The sequence below is a fragment of the Heliangelus exortis genome, chromosome 17 (assembly GCF_036169615.1).
Source record: "Heliangelus exortis chromosome 17, bHelExo1.hap1, whole genome shotgun sequence".
Classification (NCBI taxonomy): domain Eukaryota; kingdom Metazoa; phylum Chordata; class Aves; order Apodiformes; family Trochilidae; genus Heliangelus; species Heliangelus exortis.
In genome coordinates, this window is record NC_092438.1 from 11,714,665 (window position 1) to 11,737,957 (window position 23,293).

The 23,293-nt window shown below is 38.7% G+C and overlaps 1 protein-coding gene across 1 annotated transcript in view; it reads left to right on the forward strand.

Moving 5' to 3' along the window:
- Positions 1–4,601: 4,601 nt before the first annotated feature.
- OTOA (otoancorin) overlaps positions 4,602–23,293 on the forward strand; it is a 32,909-nt gene continuing 14,217 nt past the window's right edge. Inside the window, exons 1-21 of the mRNA XM_071760643.1 lie at positions 4,602–4,714; positions 5,060–5,088; positions 5,179–5,209; positions 5,341–5,368; positions 6,273–6,360; positions 7,859–7,990; positions 9,343–9,578; positions 9,779–9,882; positions 11,239–11,345; positions 11,783–11,922; positions 14,218–14,341; positions 14,709–14,924; positions 15,451–15,618; positions 15,935–16,075; positions 16,633–16,688; positions 17,031–17,148; positions 17,648–17,721; positions 18,846–18,981; positions 19,738–19,928; positions 21,855–21,948; positions 23,074–23,203. Of these exons, the coding sequence (XP_071616744.1) occupies positions 4,636–4,714; positions 5,060–5,088; positions 5,179–5,209; positions 5,341–5,368; positions 6,273–6,360; positions 7,859–7,990; positions 9,343–9,578; positions 9,779–9,882; positions 11,239–11,345; positions 11,783–11,922; positions 14,218–14,341; positions 14,709–14,924; positions 15,451–15,618; positions 15,935–16,075; positions 16,633–16,688; positions 17,031–17,148; positions 17,648–17,721; positions 18,846–18,981; positions 19,738–19,928; positions 21,855–21,948; positions 23,074–23,203 (2,422 nt within the window). The 5' untranslated portion in view covers positions 4,602–4,635. The remainder of the gene's footprint in view (positions 4,715–5,059; positions 5,089–5,178; positions 5,210–5,340; positions 5,369–6,272; positions 6,361–7,858; positions 7,991–9,342; positions 9,579–9,778; positions 9,883–11,238; positions 11,346–11,782; positions 11,923–14,217; positions 14,342–14,708; positions 14,925–15,450; positions 15,619–15,934; positions 16,076–16,632; positions 16,689–17,030; positions 17,149–17,647; positions 17,722–18,845; positions 18,982–19,737; positions 19,929–21,854; positions 21,949–23,073; positions 23,204–23,293) is intronic.

Consider the following 23,293-nt stretch of genomic DNA (forward strand, 5'->3'; position numbering starts at 1 on the left):
AAGGTTATGGTAGAACTTGCCAAAACTGCATTTTAAAATGATGGGTTTAATAACTTATTCTAAGCAAGTAATCCCCAACAGTTTTCAGCTTAAAAACTTGCAGGCAGTTTGCTGCAGTTTTGTGACTCAAGCTGCCTCTGAAGTTCTGGCTATAGGGACCAGATTTTGAAGGGCTTGCTGGTTTGGGACGTTTTCTTCAGGAGCACTAAATAAATGTTTTGTTTTAAAGATGTTAAAAATGGATAATTTCTGGGATATAACCTTCCTTTAAAAACAAGCAGCATCGTAAGTAGAACAGATCTGGCAGGTGTATATTTTGTATTGCTGGTAAGTAGATAAAGAGCTAGCTTATCTTTTGCTTTTGAAGTTTAAAAAGGTTGTGTCTTGTGAGGTTTTTTTGTTTGTTTCAAAAATGTTTGGTTATCTTTATGTCAGGTATGATGTTTCAGCCTGTCTTTTTAGGTTTACCTTGGACTTCCTTTGCCTGATGACTAATGATTTCTCTTGCTAATTTAATCGCCTTTTATTCTCAGTCATCTTTGTGGAATAGTAAGTATTCTGTAGTATGAGGTTGGTGGATTTTTTTCAGCAGTAGTTCAGGTTCAGTTTTGTTCTCATTTTGGCATGTGCTTTCGAATTTTGGCACAGAGCATAATCAGATTTATCTGTTGGAAAAATGAGCTATGTATACTTTGGGCTGAGTCCATTCATTTTTGTTTTGTCACCTTCATTTATACTCATGTAGTAGCAGGAAAATGTGTTTCTTAATGTGTAAAGAATCTAGCTTCATTTAGCAAATATATTGACACAAACTCCTTCAAAGGAACTCAAGTGTTTTACTCCTATAGGTTAAAAATCTGTGACTATGCATTTCCCATCTATTTAAACTATTTAATTTTCTAATTCCCATCTATTTTTCAGTCCTGTCCCTTAGGACTTTGGTTTGTAGTAGCTTTGAGAGATTGTAGTACAGAAGGTCCAATGTAAATAATAGTAGGGTTTTTCCCTTATGATTTCCAAGTTTGTTCCTTCTGTTTAGCCAAGTATTCTCACACCTGAGTTGGGAAATTAAAAGACTTAGGAAAATGTGAGCAACAACAGGGAAGAGCTATGAACAAAGTAAGCTTAAATTCTGAGGGGTCATATTCAACTGGGTCAAAAGCCTGCTCTGTCCTGTTGAATGTACAGAGTAGCCCCAAGGGACTGTACCTACACCCATACTTCTAAAATCAGAGTTCCTTGCAAAGGAAGGGGTGTAGCCTGGCTTACTGTGCCAGGGAGAGGACTTGTCTTCCCACACTTTGAGAATGCATTTGTATGCAATCTGTGTCTGCTCAAAGAAACTCTTTAGTCCTGAGGCTGATTAAATGCCTGAAATACTTTAAGATGTCATCCAAGGGGACATATGTTTGTTGCAAGTCCAATGTCCAAATTAAGTACTCTCGGGATCGTGGAATCTGCCTTGTCCCTCTCCTGCTGTGGGTGGCAGTGGAAGTCATGCCTCAGTGGTCTCACTAATGTGCCTTGGAGAGTAACTAACCTGTCTGTTCTGTCAAGGTGTTGCATTGCAGGAAAAAGATGCTGTGCAAGGGCATGATTTAGCTGGAAACTCTCAAGACAAAGAACAACTTCGTCTCACAGAATCCACAGCTCCTTTTTGCTGGGTGATCCCAGGTACAGTCAGTTCATATTTGGCTCTGAGGAGTCCAGGACCACCTCCCCCTGCTTGGGTGGGGGGGTGGGAGGAGCAGGGCACTGGGAGGCACCTGCATGGCCCTGTGTGCTCCCCACGCAGCTCGGGGAGGGGAAACATCCCCTTTAGCCTGCAACGGGAGACCCTCACTCCTGACCCCCCCCCAGCAGAGGAGACTTTTCCCCTCCCCTCTAGCAGGAGGCTGGGTGCTGCCAGGCAGACACCTGAGGCTGTGAGGCGGTGCTGGCCCCAGTCCCTGCCCCCTGCTCTCGGGGTCCCTGCCTGGAGCCGCCCAGCTTGTTCTCTGTGAGTGCAGGGAAGGAGACGCACACAGCAGAGGCAGGTAAAGTGCTGTGGGGTCCTGGCTTCACAAGAACCCACTATCTTCTCTTTTTGCCCTCCCTTCTCTCTCTTTTCCCCAGAACTTCACTGCATGTAGGGATTTTTTTCAGAGCTGTGAGAGCCTGGCTGGAAGGGGAAGGATGGGCACTGCTGATGCAAGAGGGCTTATCAACAAAACTCTGATTTTGAGGTTAGTTTTCTGGTTAACAAGCTTCAGATAAGGCAGTGGCTGCATCAAAGTGAGTGATAAAGCATCTAGGATTTCTTTACATGGAAGAGCAGCTGCTTGGGAAGCAAGAGAAGGCAGTCTGGGAGCCTGTCATAACTGGAGTACTGCAAAGGTCACATCTTGGAGATCTGATCACAGCTTATGTTGCTGGGATTCAAGGAATGGTTTCTCAGGAAATGATGAATGGGATCTGCTAGAGATCCCCATGAGGTGATTTGGGATTGTCAAAAAGCTGAAGTGAACTTCTGCAAACAGGTTGGTTTCACTGGCAATAGGAACTATTTCATCCTGCAGATTGTTGTACCAAGAAAGGCTATTTCACAGCAGACTTTTTCTGCACCCAGTGTTTGTCCACTTGGATTAATCAGGCTAAAAAGCACTTTCCTTAGCATTTAATTTTATATATTAATTTAGCATGCTTTAATTAAAATAACACTCCTTGATCAAAGTGAATGAGTTGGAATAAACAAATCAGGACTGACATTAGTAGCATGATTTAAGCTGTGCAGAGTAATCAAACCTTAGTGCAAAATTAATAGGGCAAAGACAGTATCAAACACAAGAAAGTTCATTGTTTAGGAAATCAGATATGTCTGAATAAGAGACGTACTGTGGTGCTCCCAAAAGAACAGCTGAAAAGGGTTACAGTGCGTGCAAGAGCAGGACAGAGGCAATAGTTTGTTTAAAATATAATGCTTAAATTTTTCATCATTTGTCAGTTTAAGTCACTCCTGTTACAAGGCTGGAATTTAATATTTGTGATAGACTGAAGTATTGCTAGAGGCTGTTGAAAGACATCTTCATAAGAGTACCTTGCTGATACATGAGATTAAAAAATCTGAAAAAGGTGTTCGTATTTATCAGATGTTCAGATCTGTAACTCAAGCCATTGCAGAGAACATTAAAAAAAAAAAAAGAGAGAATGGATCCAAATTTAGGAACAAAAATAAATGCAGAAATTAAGTGTGGCTTTGGATAAACATGTGATATATAGGAAAGGGAGAGAAAATCTAACAAAGTCATCTTGGAGTCTAAGTGAAGTTGGGTGGTGAGGCCATCCTTATAATTTGTTAACATCAGATAATCCCAGTGCAAGAAGCTGCAATCTGTAGAGCAGGGCATCATCTAATATCTCAGATTAATGAATTGTTTTACCTGTGGGGAGAGTGACTCTCACAGCTGGGCTGAGGGCCAGGCTGAGGGTGCAGAGGCAGAAAATTCTCTCTGCAGTAAACTTGGTGCAGTGTGGGTTTACAGCAGCTTTGTGTTCCTCAGAGCTGTGGAGGGGACATGGCTGCAGAAACACCTGCAGGAGCAAGACCTGCCCAGTCTCTGCTGCTTTTCTATCCCATTGTGTTATTGCAGTGTGTATCCTTGTGCTTCAGGAACTAGACTGAAAGCAACAAATGCATTTCATAGAGGACAGCTGTGAGCCTCTCAGTCTTTTTGGATCAGAATCAGTGACACCCTGGTGAAAAGCCCTGGTATCCCATTACTGCCCTTTCAGCTACTTTCAGTGGTCTTTGTGCTGCATAGCACAGAGCAGAATGAAAAAGCAAGAGAGAGCTATTGAAACACATATTTCCATAGAAACTTATGTCCTAGCCAATGGTGAAAAATTGATGGTACACTGTTCACGGGTACATAGATGAGAGCTTTGATCCATCCAATTGAAATGGCACAGTTTTCGTTTCCCAGATGTGTCACTTTCCCTCGGCTTCAGAAAGGCATGAGGACATTTTCCTCCTTTTTTGCAGAGTGATAGCTTCAGGGGAGGGGAGAACTCCTGCACCCTCCCTGCCTGGAGCACCCTGGGGCAACCAAGAGGGCTGTGCCCTCCCACGGTCTGAGTTCAGAGAGCTGCAAGTGGAGGGTCCCAGACCTAGTCTGCAGTAATCATGTGGGCAACTTAACATGCTAGAAAAAGCTTAGGGCTTTTTTGGAGCTTCTTTACTATTTTCTTCTTTCATTCCCTTTATTTAATTTCTACTTTATCTGATTTTAAAAGAATTTGCTTTAACAAAAGTGCATTTAAGTCTCATTTAGATGGAATGTAGCTTAGTAAGTAAACAGTGCTACTAGGAAGAAACTTAAAAGTGCTGCTTGGTAAAAGGAAAATAAATGTGGCTGCACGTGCACACTTGGAGGTCTTGTATTTGCATAGCATATATCTCTGTTCCAGAAAAAGATCTGAATTAAAATTTTGGGAACAAGCACTTTTAAATTATTCTGATGTCTATGTATTCTGTAGCTTAAGCTGTCTCTGATTTATACCTAGCAAAGTGTTGGGTTAGTATTGCCTTTTGACTCTGTTATTTTTATTTTCCTTTTCAATCCAAGTATCTTTTGATTCTAATAAACACTAGAAGAAATGTCCAGACTTTTGAAGATATGTTTCTTATTGATAGCAATGAATCATGCTGAGATTACACACAGTCAGAACTCTGAAGGTAAGACCTGAACTCCTGTATGAGTGATGTATTTTATGTGGATGGAAAAGCTATGTGTAGTAAAACAGATGTAGTACTGTTCAGTAGCTGGGACCATATTTTCTGCTCTCTTGACTTCATGGAGCTATGCCAGAAAATAATTTAACCAAGATTTCTTCTTCTTTAATAGCCTTTTATTTTCACTGCTTTTCTGTAAATATATTTAATCAAAGCTGCACTAAATGCATATAAGTAAGTTATATGCATGTATATATAGTTTCACTGAATAGAGTACATGTATTTTTGTATAACAGTTGAATGGTAAAACATTAAATCAGCTTCTAGTAACAGGATAATCTTTTACAGATTTGCCTCCATTATTACACAAGGCTGTGGTTAGTATTTTTGTTTGATCTCTCTACAAACATTTTATATTATAATAAAAAAATAACAGTTTATTACATACGTTTATCATTTTTCCTTAGGAGGAAGTAATAGCTGGAAAGTATCTGAATGGTAATGTACAAAATTGTTATTAATAATTTAATAATTATATTATTAAGTATTAATTAATTAAGCACTTACGCTTCCAAGAGGAATTTTAAAAATATCTCACCACAATTTTTTATGTTCCATTTTTTGTGTAGCCCTCCTTGATATACTTCATTTCCAGAGGTAATGTATTACTTTCACCATCTTGTTTTTTTGATATTGTCTTCCACTTCAGATATGATCTGTTTCATTTCCACAGAAACTGGAACATTGTGGATAAAATTAAATTGGCACATATGATTACTTTGATTTAGATCTCCTGGGAGAATTATTTCTTCTTAAAAGGGAAAAAGCTATTTTTCATGATAAAGCAATAAACATGCATAGAATGACACGAAGAATAAACACCTGCTACAGTATTCAAAAGTTGTGATAATTAACTTTGTTCATATGCTTCAGAATGACTTCTGAAGGAAATTAGGTGCTGTTCCATCTTCCTCTTTCCGTCCCGCTTCATCCCCCATCCATCCCACTTTCTCCAGATACTGGCAACTTTTGATTATTTGCTATTTTTTTTTTTAATTTGAAAGAGCAGTATAAGCCTCAAAGTCAATTCCACTCCTACATAGTTTGAGAAAATCAGTGGCTGTGTAAAGAAGACACACTGAAATTAATGACCCAGCTGAGGGAAGGGCAGCAGACATGAGTCACTGTGCTTCTTCCTACAAGCAGATCAGAACAGGGATAATGGAGTTCCAGGAAGCACACCTATAGCTCCAGATTAACCACAGCAAAGCATGCCTGGAGATGGTATTCATGGCAACATCATAGAAAATGGTGATTACTGTGGGTGGCTGTGAAGTTGGATTAAACAACCTGTAACTAATTAATTCAGTTCTTCATTGAACCACACAGTTTCATTGTATCAAATAGTTCTGCTATTCTTGTTAGGCCAAAAAGCCTGAATACTCATGCCATTAAAGTGTTAGTAACAGTTTGCTTTTCTCATTCTTGTTTTGTCTTTTAATCTGCTATTTTACATGCTATATTCTTTTGCTGGCATTTTTGGTCCTGTTTTCTGTTACAGTTCTGATGTCTGGACAGCAGATATGCTTACAAAAGTCATGGCTTATTTTCATGCCCAGGAAGTTACGTTTACTCTTAGCAGCCTACAGGTTTGTGCCATTTAAAATGCATGAAAATTCTTACTTAAAAAAAAAAAAAAAAAATGAAAAAAGGAGCCTATCTCTATAGCTAAAACTAGGTTGTTGATAATAGAGGTAACTATCAGATCCATAGTGTAGCAGATTAAGTAGTAAATAGGAATAGGTTTTTGGTTCCTGTTTTTTCCCTAAGATTGCAGCAGAGTGCGAGGCAGAAATAGTAAGAAAGATCTTGTTTCTCCTCTGATGGAAAGCAGATATTAGGAGTTTTCAGGCTCAGTGATTGTTTCTGAATTGAGTGTATGCACATCAGTCTGTGTATTTCTCCTCAAAATGGCAAGTTTCTTCTACACTTTTACCATGGCTGTGCCTGCACTGCTTCTGATGGCATGAGAGGCTCCAGAGCATCCTACAAAATTCATCCATCTTTTAAAGCAGCTCTGACCTCTTTTGTAAATTGTCAATGTGGGAGTAACAAAGGAAAAGGTTATTGTTCTTTATCCCTGGTCATTATCATTAGTTATTAACTGGTTTAAGTGGAGATGTAGCATGTTAATGAAAACCTGACCCACTCTATCCTTGCTTCATGCACTCTGAAAAAGAAAAGCATCAAAATATGCAATCTCTGAACCTCAGGCATTCACAAAAACCCATGGCCATGCACCTCCACAGCACCCAAACCTTTTTCCAAGCCCCATTTCACTGTCATAGCTCATCCAAACCTGCAGGAGACTCACACAGCCACTTTCCATTTGATTTTATTTAATAGCAGTTTAAGACTAATCATACCTGGACCCCCTAGACAGCAAGGACCTGACTATGTTAATATTTGTTGGTGGCAGTGCAAGTTAAGCAAAGACAGCAAAGAACAGTTTGAACTCGAATTCCAAACCAGTTCTGGAATAGTTCTGTCAGGAATTTGCAGGGATTTTACTCCAGTCTGGTGCTAATGAGTCTCACAGTGCTTTCTGTTCCAATGTTGTAATTCCCCTTAGATTTTCAAAACAGGCAAAAGGTTGCTAACTAATAATTAATTAATTAATTAATTGCTAACTAATTAACTAATAAAAGATTGCAGTTTCATGTAAGAGAGAGTATTTTTGCTTTATGACCTGGTGCAGACTTTTCCTCCCACCTAATTGCACACAGTACCTGATTTTTCTGAGCTCTTTAGAAGTTTAATTTTCACAGCTCTGCTGTGTGAAGCAGAAAAGCTTTATTACTCTTGTTTTATGAAGGGAGAAACTGAGGCATTCTTGGTTTGGGCTCACTGGAGAGGAGTCATGAAGCCAAGAATAGGGTTTTAAAAATACTGTCTTTCAGAATTACATTTAGACTATTTTTGTTCACAGTTTGTGTTGAGTATAGTTATTCTAGACTTTGACAACCCAGGTAATATAGGAGCTAAGCACTTATCTCTCCTTAAACAGAGATTTTTAGGGAGCAAAAGTTGCCCCCATTACAATAGTATGAGTTTTATCTGTATTACATGTATTTTTCTATACCTCAGATGTCCATAAAAAATTACCTGAAGAACCTTTTATACCAGCCTAGGCAACTACTGTCCGAATTTCAGCAGCTTGATCAGCAGCAGTTCCAAACTGCAATGAAGTATCTCTTCAAGAGCAGAAAGGACCATCTTGTAAGTCACTTTACACTCATGTAGTATAAAAGCTGCTGTCAGGGGTTTCAACAAATGGGAAGAGGCCATACTAGGGGTCCCACAGTGCATCCCATTCAGTTGCTTAGCTGGCTTGGATTATATTTCAGAAGCACCTCTCCTGAGGTGGGACTTCTTTCATTTAATTTTTGTCTGAAAGTTTTGTGACAAGTCAGTTGTCTGGATTTTCTCTGTACTCAATGGAGACAAATGCGTCTCCAGAGGATGTTTTACCTTCCTATGCAAATATCTCTGGTATGTAGGACCAGTTGTTCTCAGGGAGTATCTGCTTCTCTGGAGTGGCTAGAAAGAAAGCCAAAGTGCCTAAAGAAGGTGAAAGGATCTTGTTAATTAGTTACTGGACCATGCAAGCAAATTGTTAGGCAGCTTAGAGGGGAGACAGCATAACAGCATTTGCTTGTCTCTGTGGTGTGTTCCCTGTGTGACCCATCTTAAAAGTCTCACTCCAAGTCAGTGAGTGCCACCCAAGGAGGTTCTCCCCTGCAGAGGGGGTCTCCAGTGCAAGGGTGGGATCTCAGCCCGAGGTATGAGAGCACTTGGCACCTTCCCTGCTGGGACAAAAGGTCTCCATCATGAGTGTCACTGGGGGGGTGGAGATTAATCTGGGAGAAAGGGAGAGCCTTTCCCCAAATGCAGGAGGTGACTGCCCAAAACAAACACTGTATAATCCACTGTTCAAACAATGGTGGTGCAGCTCCTGCTGCCAGAGCACGCAGAACAGGTGTGCAGAACACACTGGGAGCCAGAGCAGTAGAGCAGAAGCCATTTCAATAAATTGCAAATTTTTGTCTTCTCAAGCAGTATACCCAGTTTTCCAGGGCCTGGACAATCAGTTCTGAACAGGACATGTCGACCTAGACATGTGCACACTTGAGACAAAGCAACCAAATAATCCAGTCCTAACCAGGGGAACTTTGTTCCCTGTCCTATTCCCTATATGCTGTGCCCCAGCTTCTAGAGCAGATTTACTGCAAGAAACACTGTATGGGAAAATGCCTGTTCTAGAGGTGTCTGCATATTAAATTATGTGTGAAATAATACCCATTCAATTCCAATGTACTTTCATTTTTCAAGTGACTAATTCTTTCATGAAAGCACACTCTGTAACTTCAGCAGCTCTTTGTATTATTTTTCTGGTTTTCAGTTTGATTTTGTCAAAAGAGTCAAGCTAGTCTCTGGCCAATGCCAGAAAGGAATTAGCTGAAGTAGTGCAATCAGAAGTCTTGCAGCTATTTTTCATGAGAACAGCCCTTTTTTTTTTTTTTTTTTTTTTTTTTTTGGGATGCATCCTTTTAACCCTTTATTTCTTGCAGGAAATTGGAAGTACTGTTCTTGACTGGGGCAAGACTAGAGAGAGAATTTTTCAAAGCCCAGGAGTAAACAGGACCTTGTTCCTTATAACACTGGATAAATGTTTTCTGGCCCTGAGTGCTTTGGACTGTGTGGATATCCTAAGCCAGATTTTACGTATGTCAGCAGTGAACTATCTCCAACCTGATGTCATTGGGAGCCTCCCAAACATTCTGCAGGAGGATGCTTTCAGAAACTTGTAAGTCATTTCTTTTCCACACACAACTAATACTATGTACCATTTGCTTACTGTGTATACATTTTAAAAGAAATTACTATACAGTCTCAGTCTTTTTTCCAGATACAGCTTTCTGCTTATGTTTTAGTGTTTCTAAAAACATTTGGCTGCATGTGTTACTTGAAAAAAATAGTGAACTAACATGTCCTTGTGTCACATAGATCAGCAGTATTCAAGGATCTCTATGACAAAACCTCAGCAAATACACAGAGAGCTCTGTATGGTTGGATGAAGCAGATTCTACAAAAATCCTGTAACATGAGTGGTATGTTGTGTACAAAGTATTTTCTTCTTGCTTTCTAACACCCAGCAGAAGGCCAATCCATTGTACTGTTTCCTAAGTTTAACACAGGTCTGTGTTAGAGTAGATGTCTTGAAAACTTTCACTCTAGAATACAATGAACGTAATATATTTATTATTCACAGTAATTAATTCCCCAAAGATGCTTGCATTTCATCTCTTCTGCACAGATCTATACAGAGTCTCTGTCCTCAATTCCTTTTTTTAAGACTTAAATAGGGTACAAGTGTCAGATGCTCTGCACAGGTGTGTTGTTCACTTCTGATCTCCAATTCAGAATTGAAAAACAGATCAGTCGGGATACATTGGCCAGTGCACTGTTTAAAAATTCAAAATAAATGCAGGATATTGTAGAAGTTCTTCTGCACGTGGGACTGACTGGTTCAGAAAAGGGACAAGATAAAACAGATTTAATTAATTTTGATTTTATCTGTTTGCCTTGTAATAATGTGTCCTGAGCAGATGTGCCACAGCTGGAACAGTGCAGAACAGGCTCCACAAGGGGGCTGTTAAGCAGCAGTGACACTGACATATCAGACCCAGTGCTTGGGTTTCACTGAACATCCCAGCAGTGCTATTGTGGGGGCACTTTAGATTTTTAGATGTCCATTGTCTTTCTCTTTTCCTGGAAATCAAAGGCACGATGCCTGTGTGCTTCAGTGGAGCAAAATTTGGCTCCTGGGACTTCTGCCAATACAAAATATTTGAATAACCCATTAAGTCACAGAGAGGAAGTTCATGATGCTGTGATGAGGTGGTATTACTGCCAGTGCATTACTGGGGAAGCAAAAATGCAGAACCTGTCTGATAATACTCAGCAACCCTGGGAAAATCCCACAGCATCACACATCTTGGGTTGTGTCTGAAACAGTAAATTAGTAAATTTGGGGATCATGACCACTGTGGTCTATAACTACAAATCTGTTCTACTAAAGGCCAGTCAACATCCTTCTGCTGGTTTCTGTTCAACTGTTCTATGGTGTCTTTCAACTCACTTCATATTCCAGGTAGTGTAAGGTAATAGCACTTAAAAAACCAGGAGGCCTGACAGACAGGTCTGTGGGGAGCATCATCTTGTCTCAGTTAAGGAGCCTAGATCATTTGAATCACTATTTGATTTTCATTAAAAAAATCTATGGGCTCATAAAAATGGGTTCTAATATCAAGCATATGGAGGGAACTTCACTCTCTCAGGGAGGGATTTTTCTGATTTGCAGCTGTATTTTTTTTTATTTACCAATAACACTATACTGAGTACAACATATTTGAAAAATAATTACTTTTTAAAGGTTATAATGAGTATTTATTTGGACAAAACAGAGTTCAATGAATCAACTTCTTGGGTCAGTGCAGAAAATTTGTGGAGTTTGGGAAGATACATGGTCCATCTCTCTTTAGAAGAAATTATGAGAATTAGTCTCAGTGAAGTAAGTAACAAAATGTGCTTTAATATATCATTGTCAAATGATGTCAGCTACAAACAATGTGAGCACAAATGCAAACTTAAATGTGAAATAGAGGTTTGTCTTTTAATTACTTAGAGATAAAGTGGATCCAAATCTATTGTCAACCAAATATTCTCTTCATGGAATTTGAAAGTGCCTGTCATTAGTATGTACTTATTTATCTGTGTCACACTTCTCTGACTTGTACTGAAAAGAAGATGGGTGCAGATGATAGAAGACTCAAATTATTTGGCAATTTGACAGCACTGGTCAGTCAGCTTTGCTTTCAAAAATACCATGTTATCCAAATCTATCTTCTTCCTTTCTCTAAAACATAAATGGAGTCAACTAATTCAGAGTGATTTGTTGGATGTAATTGTTTCATAAACCTGACACATTATTTTGTTTATACTGGTCAGATAAGACTATTCATTAGCTACGACAATGCAACAAAGCAGTTGGACACAGTGTATGATATCACACCAGAGCTTGCACAGGCTTTCCTGGAAAGAATAAAGTCATCAGGATTTGATATGAGAAACACTTCAACTATCTACAGGCAAGAATGTTTTCCGTTGTCTTTCATGGTTGTGAAGAGAGAGAACAAATAAATAAGGAGAAAAAGAACCACATTAAATAGCTGATGAAATTGTTGATAGCTTTTTCCTTCCAGATGAAATCCAGCCCTGTTTAGCAGTAGTGAAGAATTGATACTTTATTAATTTTTGGATGTGTCCCTAATTAACTGATGCTTTGTCAGGACATGTGTTGCCTGGGCTGTTTGAACCACAGAAGATGATTCTGTGTTTTGTGAAAGTCGTGTTAGGGCTGAAGGGAGGAATCTTGGCTCATCCCAGCCAGGACTGCAAGCCATTTTGTTTTTTTTTTTTCACATGGGTGTCACAGAAGAGGTCACAGAGAAGCTTAAAGCCTGTTCTGCTGTTGCCCCTTCATGTCCTGCAGGACAGAGATGAACCACATTAAACACTTGTGACTGTAAGGTGTGTGAGCAGGAAACTGCATTCTCAGGGCTATCAAATCAGCACTGAACTTACTTACTGAACTTACTTACAATCAAAAAAACCCGAAGTAAACTGCTTTTACTCATAAATATGCAGTATGTGAGCTACCTTTGAGAAAGTGTTGTACTCCACATTTACATTTACACTTTTGGATAAATGGATGTGTTTAGTCCCAAGACACCAATGTCTGAAGTAATTTGTAGTCTCCTTGGGGGATACCTTGGAACTTTAAACTAATATGCTTTATGGCTTCAGAGCTCCTGTCATTACTTTCATGAAGTATTGCTGATTGTTGGGGATGTAAGAGAAGAATTGTGCCCACACTGTAGATTTCAATGTTAGAAATCTTAAAAGTCATTTTACCACTTACGAGAGGTGTCACATTCTCACATGAGAGAAATGTCATGCTCCATAATCCTTGATATTCAGTCTTTACAACACACTGATTTTATGTTACTCATTTTAAGCATAATGACAATTTAAATGCACTTTTAAGTGTATTTATTCATTGCTGCTAATCCCAACAGAGATGAAGAGCTCTTTGTGGCTATGCAATAATGCATCAGAAGCCAATTATTTGTTATAAAAATGCAGTTAAGGATGTTTCTTTGATTTGTATATTAGCTTGATGATGTCCCATAAATCCAGATGGGCTGCTGAAGCAGTATTTTGTTATATTACCAAGCAGGTTGTTGTTAAGGGGCTAAAAGCTAAGCCTTCCTGAACTGCAGGATTCTGCTGTTTATGAGAGTGGCACAGTATTATCTGCTGTCAATTAAGTTCACATCTAAACAGTATTGCCTCCACTCTGCCTCACTGAACTGCTGTAAACCAGAGACTGTAGCAGGAAAGCTGGGCTTTGTAGGTTCCTGTGTAACTTATGAAAGCAAAGGCTGGTGGTTTACAGTGACAGGGGGATTGTCTCAGGTTCCTACAAACAAATTTGTCACCATCACTATGAAATTTCAAGTCCAGAGAGGACAATGCACAGCTCAGAGCTCCCTTGCAGGGCTGCAGGCAATGGCAGCAAATAAGCACAAGGTCTAAGTCAGAAGGCCACTACAGCAGGCACACATCCTTGGTGTTATGACTACTTCTCTGCAACAATAATGGTTATGGTTGCTCTTTAGAGAGGCTGGAAATGCGAACTTATGTTACAACGTGGGTACTGTGGAGGAAAATGAGCCCCACATGTGGTTCACAACACTGCCTTGCAAGATGCTGTGCTGCAGCAGCAAAGACAGTGAGCTTTAGCAGGTTTTCTCCTTGCCAGTGTTGAATTGGTCAGGTCTCCATCCATCAGACAGTCATATGCCTGAGGTGAAGTGCAGCAGACTTTGTTTAAACCTGAAATGCTAAAGAGTCTAATGCTTTAGCTGTTGTTCTGACACATGAATGAGTTCTGTTACATGTGGAATCCAAGCAGGGTTTAGAGTTGAAAATATCCAATCGTTCCAGATAAGAACTCAGCAAGCCATTTCTGGAGACTTCCTTAGCCCTCCATCCTTTTAAAACAGAAATTACACTGCAAATCCTGCCAAGGGGGTAGAGTCATAATCCAGAAGAATCCAGCCATGGACAAATGGAACCAAGAATGTTAAATTTTTGACAACTCAAGCAATCTGGAGTTCAGCTGAATACAGAGAACAGTGAATATGTCTGATACCCCAGTTTCAGGCCATGTGGAGTTTTAAAGATAGCAGTTTAAGGCATTAGTGACGTACAAATTACTCAAACTTTGAGCACAGGCAGGGTATACCATACTGCATATCAGTTTACTGAGAATGAGACCTTTATATCAGAATTTAGCTAATATATTTTGTTTCATATAGGCTAGGTTTATTGGTTTGCTTTTATGATGACATGGAACAGATGGATGCAGCTGTGGCCCGGGCTTTACTTCATCAAATGATAAAATGCAATCAATTGAGAGATTTCCAGGCTGAGGTTCAGAAGGTGGGTACAATGTTTGTTCTTCTTGCCTAACCCAATCCTGAGAAGAGGAGAAGAGGGACTTTGTTCTTGAATTTGCTCAGAAAAGAGTGAAAAATTACTGAGGTCTGAGAAATGTGGAAATAATTCTCAATTATATAATGCAAAGAGTAAAAGCCCGGTTTTGGTTTTGTACAGTGCTCATTCTTTTCTTGTTCTGTTTCCTCTCATTCCATATACCTTTGACAACTGTGGTTCCATTTTTCAATTTTTATGAAGTGTGTGGTCACTAAATGGTTGCCAATGCCTATGCCAGCTGAAGTTTTGAGTGGTAATGGAAATTGGTTCTTGACAAATTTTTGTCTCCCATCTGCTTTTAAATTTACTTTAGCTCAAATATCAACTCCTGAATACTGCCATGCAAAACCAAACATTGGATGATATCCTTGGATCTCTGTCAGATGCTGTAGTTGGACTAACTTCAAGTCAGCTGGAATCTTTGTCACCTGAAGCAGTGCATAATGCTATTGCAACATTAAACCAAGTCTCTGGGTGGGCAAAAAATCAAGTTATGATTTTATCCAGTAAATACCTCTCTTACGAAAAGGTACCTCGGATAACAACTTGACCTTCTATTTTTAAAAGCTAAATTGATTTTTCTTAGTGCTAACTTTAGATTTTGAGAAGTTTAGTACAGGATTTCTTATTAGTACTTTTAGTGGTCTACAGATTTTGTTTAAATCAAATAAAAATATCCAAACCTGTACCTCCCAAAGTAAATCCCGGATTATAGAGAGAATTACTATTTAGCAGTTGTATATATTATTTTGTCAATATTACTGCCCTAGGCAGAATTTGCATGATCAGAGATCTCAGACTATATATGCAAGTATCCTGTAATGGAAGGAATCAGAGTTCTCTCTGAAGTTTCAAAAAAAGGAGCATCTGAGAAAACTGTTGCAGTTGTTCCCTGGACAGTTTTGTGTGAATTGAAATAAATCTGAGGAAAGTGCCTCCCCAGGGAAGGTGTACTAAATATTCAACAATAATAGTTTTGATTTATTAACTTTTGCTTTTAAACTTATCTGAGGTTCACAAGGCAGGAAACTTTGTTTGTGCTGTTACTTCTGCAGGTTTTATCATCCTATAATGTCAGTCAAATGGGCTCATTGGTAACTGGCATTAGCACCCAGTCATTCTACAGCATGAACCCAAAGGAGCTTTCTCAGCTTATTCGAGGCACAACATCCCAATACTTATCTGACCTATTGCCAGCACAACAGCAAGGGATCCTCAGAAAGGTGATTATAAACTCAAGTGTTGGTAGCAGGTTCTCTCTACACAAGAGCACAATAACCAGATATACAGAGAATGGTTTATAATGCTGTCACTGAGATGTGTGTTTTAGCTCAATGGTTAATATTTTCAGTGTTTTTTCTGAACACCAAATATATTTTGAAGGCTATCTCTTACTTAGTCTTGTGGCATTTTTAATACTGACATGTTTTTCTTTTATCCTCTTAAGAGCAATATAACACAGAATATAAAGAAGGGCAAATCCTGTAAATCTAAGCATCAGTTCTGAAAAGCCATGTATTCATCTGTTCCTCTTTTTAGATAGCTGCATCTGGAGATTTTTCTGCATCAGTCAGAGATATACAAGGAGCTTTCTTTAAAGAAATATCTCTTTCTGATTTATGGAAGCAGACTGGATATAATTCTTCTATGATGAAAGAAAAAGAACTAAGAAGCAGCCAGGTAAAAATTATGATACAGTTCCTCTTCCACTGCAATTTAGTATGATAGGAAAACAGGAAAAGTGTTGTAATACATACATGTTCAGGGAAAGGAACTGCCCCAAATATATCTTGACATAAGCAACCAGAGCTCACTAAAGCATAGGTGGCATAATGAGACAGTGTTACAGAATGGGAAGCATTGATATGCTGAGTTTAAAAGTCTTCAAGATTGTGTCACACAAATTTTCTCTTTCCAGTACTGTATAGTAAACATTTCTACAATCAGCCCTTTCCCTCTGTCCAGAGAGAATCAAGGTTGGGCCGGATCATCCCTAGAGGTCTCTTCAAAGTATTCTTTGGTTGTGTGCCATGAATATGTTTACCATCATCCCATAGTGCCAGTCAGTGACATCCTGTGAAGAAGAAATTCAGCACTGGATGCCAAACCTTTTAGTTGGCCAAACTAGACCATAGAAATGGCTTGGAGTACATGAGAGTTAAGCATACTAAAACCTTCCAGTAGTTACTGCATGAATTAGCTAAGCTTAACTTTAAATGTGGTTGGTTATATTTCAGGCTTTGTATCTGTATGAATTACTCTCTAAGAAAAACTATCCTGTTGACCTTCTAAGGTATGAATAATAGTCTCTCTTGAAATGGGGTTTAAGTCTTGTTTTGTGATGAGAGTGCCTTAAAGGTAAACATAAACACTATGTGGTTATTTTGTACTATCTTATGTTTATTCACTCCTTGGTACCACAGGATAATTCAGCTTCCTCATTAATAAGGTGGGTATTTTTAAGGCTCAGTCAATATTTTTCAATTTGATTATATTTTATACTTTCAATATCCTTTCAATTATAAGAAATGGGAAAGAGAGGTAGTTAAGAAACTATGTTAGGATGTGGTTGTGGGGAGTGAGGACTAGATCCTGCTTAAATATTCAGAACATTGAACTTTGCTTTTCCTATCAGCACAGGACAGCTTGTGAAAGGAGTGACTTGTCAGCTCATTGAAAGTATGGGAACAGACTTTTTTTTAAGCAATTTTAAATTCTTTGAAAGCAATCTTCAGCTGCTGTCTCCATACCAGGTAAATCCAAAAAAAGACTTTGTATACCTAATCATACTACCCAATATCTAAACTGTAGACATATTAGAATTTTTTAAATTCTATTTTTTTTTTATAAAAATCTTGTACATAGGAACTTGTCTTTTATATTTTTATTTAAATCTTTTATGTGTGAATTTGTCTGTTGGCATACTTGATTTTGACAATTTCATTTGTCACACATGGCAAGAAATGCCTGCAGTCCTTCTAACTTGCTAATTCTTGAGCAGTCTGTTTGGGAATATACAGAAGTTTTGAAAATGTACAAATTCTGTCATGCATCCAAAGATAGGATGTTTCATCTTTGATGCCTACAAAAAGAAGACTCGAAACTACTTTAAAAAAGTCAAGGAGATGTTCTCTGGAGATAATAAGCAGCTTTATGTATACTAATTTATAAACTGTATTAAAAAAAAATAGTATTTTCATTGTTCCTCAAAATTACCAAATATCTAAGATCTTAACTTCTTGTTGCTTTTAGGTTAATTGTTTGGCTTGGAAGTTTTGGGAAGTCTCCAATGCATCTATTCCTCCCTTCCTCTTATTGGTGCTTCCGTAAGTTGTATCTTACTACACCTTAAGTTACTGCATTCATAACAGTATGTTCAGACTAGTCCTTCTGAGCACTTTCTAAATAACCTCTTCAGTCCTAAGAAAACTAATGACTCAAAAGGGTAATTTAAAAAAGCAGACACTGACTGTAACAAAATCCATGTCAAGTGAAATTGTTAATATCTGATGTCTTTTAGTGTTGCCCATTTTTGTCACAATTGTGGGTTCCTTTGCATCCTGGAAACAGCCTCCCTTGAAGCTCTGACTGAACCACAGTGCAGTGGCATGGTAGTGATGGAAAAACTTGTTATGTTTCTGCTTACACCATTGCTGATGTCTGCTTCAATAAAGGATTTAATTCATTGGGCTTTCTTGAGCATAATTAAAATCATAAAACTAACTTTAATACAGTTTGTGCTCGATATTTTTTTTTCCCCTCACCTAAGTTGTGAGACTTGGTTTGCTTATTTATTTTGAGAGCTTATATATAAGACAAGTCCATTGGGCACTGTCCAAGCATATTGCTCGATATGGTTGAAAACATTTCAGTGTATTACAGATGGTCTGGTAAGTTAGCAAAATTTTGTGTAAAAGGCCAACAAATATTCTGTGATAGAAAAAAATTAATAATTGTACTTGACAGAAACATCTGACTTGTACAGTTTCTTTATTTCCCTTTTTCATTATTTCTTTCTTCCCACATGCTTAAAGGGATAAAAGGAAATGAGAACTATTCTTTTCCTGGAATGTTTTTCTGAAAAAAAAGTAAACTGAAAAAAAAAGTAAGAAAAGGATTCTGTTTGAAAAAGCATTGCTCTATTTAAAAATAATAAAATAATAACAAAAAGTCTTTAATACAAGGCTTTCTACAAACTGCAGTAATTTTGGCTATATATATATTGGCTATTTATAACCCTTATCCATTTTCTGAACTGAGGTTCATGTGCTGATGAACTGAAAGAAGATGTAAGTTAAAGTAAGGTGTGGATTAATTGCAACTTTTCTGGCCTGGCCGGTTTATAATTTTTCAAGCCCAGACTTGTCTCTAAATTTTTCTGTCATCATAGATTTTATGGGTGTGGTTATGAGTCCATGCATGGTCTGGAACCATTTGAATTTTTCTGCAGGGTTGAGTACCTGGAGTATGTTTCAGGCCCTTTGTGTGTCCCTTTCATTGAAAGTCTGGGGAAGACTGAGATGAGCCTTCTGAATCCAAGCCTTCACAAGAAGAATGCTGTCCTGCAAAAAGTACAGGAGTGCTTGGTAACTAAAAAACCCCTTTTTTATAGCCTCCTCAACAATTTGTCTTGACTCCATGGATATTACAAACTGTTCTCATGAAATATCATTGCTGACCACAGTGAACTGGCCAGGGCAGCCTGGAGCTGACCCATTTGTACCTGGAGCTCTTCCCCCTTGCTCCAAGCAATGCTAGTCCTGTAGAGCTGTGTTTGGCACAGAAAGCTCCATGGAAGGGGTGGTGGTACTGGGAGGATTTTGTGACCTCTGCTGTCAGGAAGCTGCAGCAGTCACTAGTTTTTAGGGGAAACTCTTTTTTTGATGTAGCTGTGAATATTCATGTCTGTATACATACTAACCAGCCATTTAATCCCTGGTGTTGTGGCAGGTTCTGAGAAACCCCTCAGAGGGCAGTGACAGTAAGAGCCCCTTTGCCATGAGGGGCCTCCTGCCAGACAGAACTGCATCATCTCTGCAGGTGCTGGGTGGTCCCCTGGGTATGGAGACTGTGCCAGGAGATTTAATTATTTTCTTATGTGTGCTTCAGTATGGAATAAAGAACACACCGAACACTCTGACAAGTGCTTATGAAATATCACCAGCTGTGCTGGTAGAAGCAGAAAGTATGAAGCAGAAATTGTAGATTAAGTTGCCAGTACAAACTTGTGTCTTTGTTCCTTAAAGGGTCACAAAGCTTATATGTATCGTGATGCAGTTGAGTGATACAGGGCAAGAGCCAAGATTAGTTCTACCAACAAAGGTAAATGCTTCTTGTTTCAGAACGGTTCTGTTGCTGATGAATATGATGTTGACCTACTTGGAAATCTAATCTGCCACTTACCTGCAGCCTTTCTACATGACAGAATGTCCCTGAGGGCAATGGCAACAGCCCTTCATCAATTCAAACTCTGCCGACAGCTCAGTCCTGAGCAGAAGACTGAAATTAAATACAAACTCCTCGAGTTATATGGGTAAGGTATTAGATACACCACCTTGCTAATGCTGATGGTTAAGTCATGCAGATACCAACTGTGTGCTCTGGCCAGGAGAACTGCTGTGGAAGAAACACAAAGCAACTTCTGTCACTGGCCGAGCTTGGGGTCTCTGTCCTCTAGAATGACATTTCTGTTCTTCTGTGTAACGTGATAACTGTGGAACAAAATACAACCCCAGGGACACCCTGCATGATTTAAGTCCCTGAGGAAAAGGAGAGGAAGTGTAATGTTTGAGGAGGGAAGGCAGACAGGCTCTGGCATGGCAATAGAAATGGCATTACAGGCAAAGAATGGTTCATGAACACAAAGAATGGGAAAATGGAAGTGAGATACTCAGTGTGCTGGTGTGAGACAGAAAAAGAAGACTGCAAGCACCTGTGGCAATGGGAGAGAGCTAGGGAAGTATCAGAGGGATATAAACTTCAGCCTACTGAAGCAACATAGTGGACAGAGTGTTAGATGTCATTAATTGCTCAGATTGGGAGGCTGATTTTAACCACACTGCTTTATCAGTCTTGAAAAAACAAAGCTGTTCTCTATCTGGCAAGAATATACTGTTTCTCTCTTGTATTGTCTCTTTAGAGGTACCTTGCATTTGAAAATGGAAACCAAATGCATATTTTCTAATGATCCCTTCAGCTCCAAAGTCTGTCACTTGATATGCCTAATTATTTTAGTCCCTCATCCAGCTTCTTCTTAGTTGCCCATTCCCATTCTGGGAATGGAATAGTTGTGTTTTCCACCAGATCCCATCCTTGCATTAATCTCGATACTGATTAATTTTATCAAATCATGACACATGCTAAATAATATTTTATCTTAGCAAAAATATTTGTCTAGTCAAGCATCCTCCTAGTTTAACAACAAACCAAATAAAGTTTTTAATGAGAAAATGCTACATGCCCTAGGAACAAACTACTAGCTACCATCTTATTCAGGATCTTTCAGGCTGAACATTATTTATCCAAGTGCTTTCTCAAGTCAACTACCAAGGGGTTGGCTTACATTTGTCAGATTTCTATCAAGCAAACAGGCCAAACATCCATGGATGGCATTACAGATGAATGAGATGGCACAGATAGTAAAAATACAGAGCTAATAAGGCATAGATTTAAATTTCCTGGGCTGTCGCCCATGATCTGTGTTTCTGTCCTTTTGTTTTACAAAGGCAGCATCAGCAACAGACTGGTGCCTTGCTGAGTTACCTTTCTGAGGTGTTTGGTGAGCTCAGTTTTTTCCAAATGAGGGGGAAACTGCCCACTTCTCTTAAGTGAGCATGGATGTGATTTTCAGGAATGTTGAGACCCCATGGCTCCTGCTGGCATCAGGAAGAGCTACAGTTGCCCAATACCAGTGTAAAACAGCCTCTGTACACCTGCAGATCATTAAATAATGGAGTAGAGGAGTTGTGGCTTTTTTAATTTACAAGCAAGTAGTGGGAAGTATTGCTTGCTTGAAACATTGGCCACATTGGTCCTTAGCATAAGATTCCTGGAAAAAGGATAGTTTCAATTTTGGTTATGAGGTTTCTACTCCTCTTTTGATACCATTTTGTGGGCTACTATTGCAGTATGAACCTGATAGAAAACAGTAAATTTCCTTAAGAAAAGAGAATTATTTCTCCTTGGTTGAACACTAATACTAAGAATGCTGTGACTATGGAGGCAGAGAGCCATTACCTCAAAATGTGAAGGCTTTCTCAGAATTTGAGGGTTCCATTAATACCCTTTAAATGACAGAGATGAAAAAATGCATTCTGATGTTAATAAGCACGAATCATCCCATTGACATAGGAGTATCTGTGTTTGCTGTATGATACAGTGTAATAAAACCTCTAAAATTGAAGTATAATTTTGATTGCAAGCATCTTCATTAATAGAATTTTCCACAATATTTCTTCAGATCCCCAAACAACTGGACAGCTGAAACAACATTAGATGTTGGACCATTCATAGCTCTGTTGTCAAAAAGGGAATTGAATGTCCTTTCTGAAAGGGTATGTTTTTATTATAATTTTTTCATTTGTAAAGATAATGTTAGAATTCTGATTTGTGAGTGTCATAATGCAGTCTAAATTCTGTACCCTGAATGCTGAATTAGGTAAATAATTATCTTGGCAAGTTGCTATGTGTTAAAGTTTCCCACAATAATTTCTTCTTGAAATTGATGGCAGTATAAACAATTATTTGCATGTATATAATGATAATTCTACACTGACCTGTAGAAAAAAAATTGGTGCATTTTTAGTCATGCAGATTGAAACGCTTTTAGTACTTTACACCTTACAATATTGTTTCCTCCACTCTCCTGCCTTCCAGCCATAATACTTATGTTTCTTATCCTGTTAATAATGAGATCATACTGATCAAATTAGCTTTTACTTATGTGACCCTTTGCCCTCGGGCCAGTGGAGTGCACAGAGCATTAACTGATAGCATAAGCATTGCATTTTGAAGTTTCTTTGCTCTCTTTAGTTCTTATAATCTTATAGTTTTTATGTGTAGGAGTAAACTATAATGGAATGAGAAATTAATTTTTCAGCAGAAATATGTAAGCACAGTCAGCAACTTTTCCACAGGAGATGATGCTTAGAACTGACCATGTAGAGCAGGACTCTTCAACTGCACAGAAGGTGTCTAGCAGGGAGGAGGAGAGAGGTCAGAAAAGCCTAAAAAGTGACCATGTTAAAATTATTTCTCATAATTCAATAGGATCCCTATCCTCAATTCTTACACTTACTCAGCAGATTTAAGACAAACAAAATAAAGTACATTTTGTACTGCACAATGTAAATGTTGGCACTCATTGCTGAAGGAATAGCTACAGGAGTCTGACACTGACTCTGATCAGGCGGAGCTCAGATGTTGCCAGGTGCTGGGAGGGCAAATGAGGGAGAATAATTCAGAATTTGCTTTGTTTTTAACTTTGCCCCCCTCAAACTTACGGTGTTGGCCTTTCAATAGGGGCCAATTTATTCTTTTCTTCTGAAACATCTGCACTAATAAGGAGGCTGAGCTGTTACCAGCCTCTTCTTAGCTGAGGTCTGCACAAGTCTCTCTGCAAACTGATTTGTTTTAAAAGGAAGAAAGAAGTCTTATTTATTGTTTCTTTCCCTTTGAAGTTCCCTGACACAATTTTACAAATAGCAAAGACGATTGGACCAATTTCTTCAGCTGAAGAGCTTCTGTCAACAGTATTTGAATCTGTCTCCAATGCTACTGCCAACATTGAATCATCTCGTGCCAGATCTGGTCAGTATTTCACCTGGTACCTGTGCGAAGTGCTAGCTCTACAATAGTGCCATTTTGGGCTGTGATGGTGCAGTTCAAACAGACCTTTAA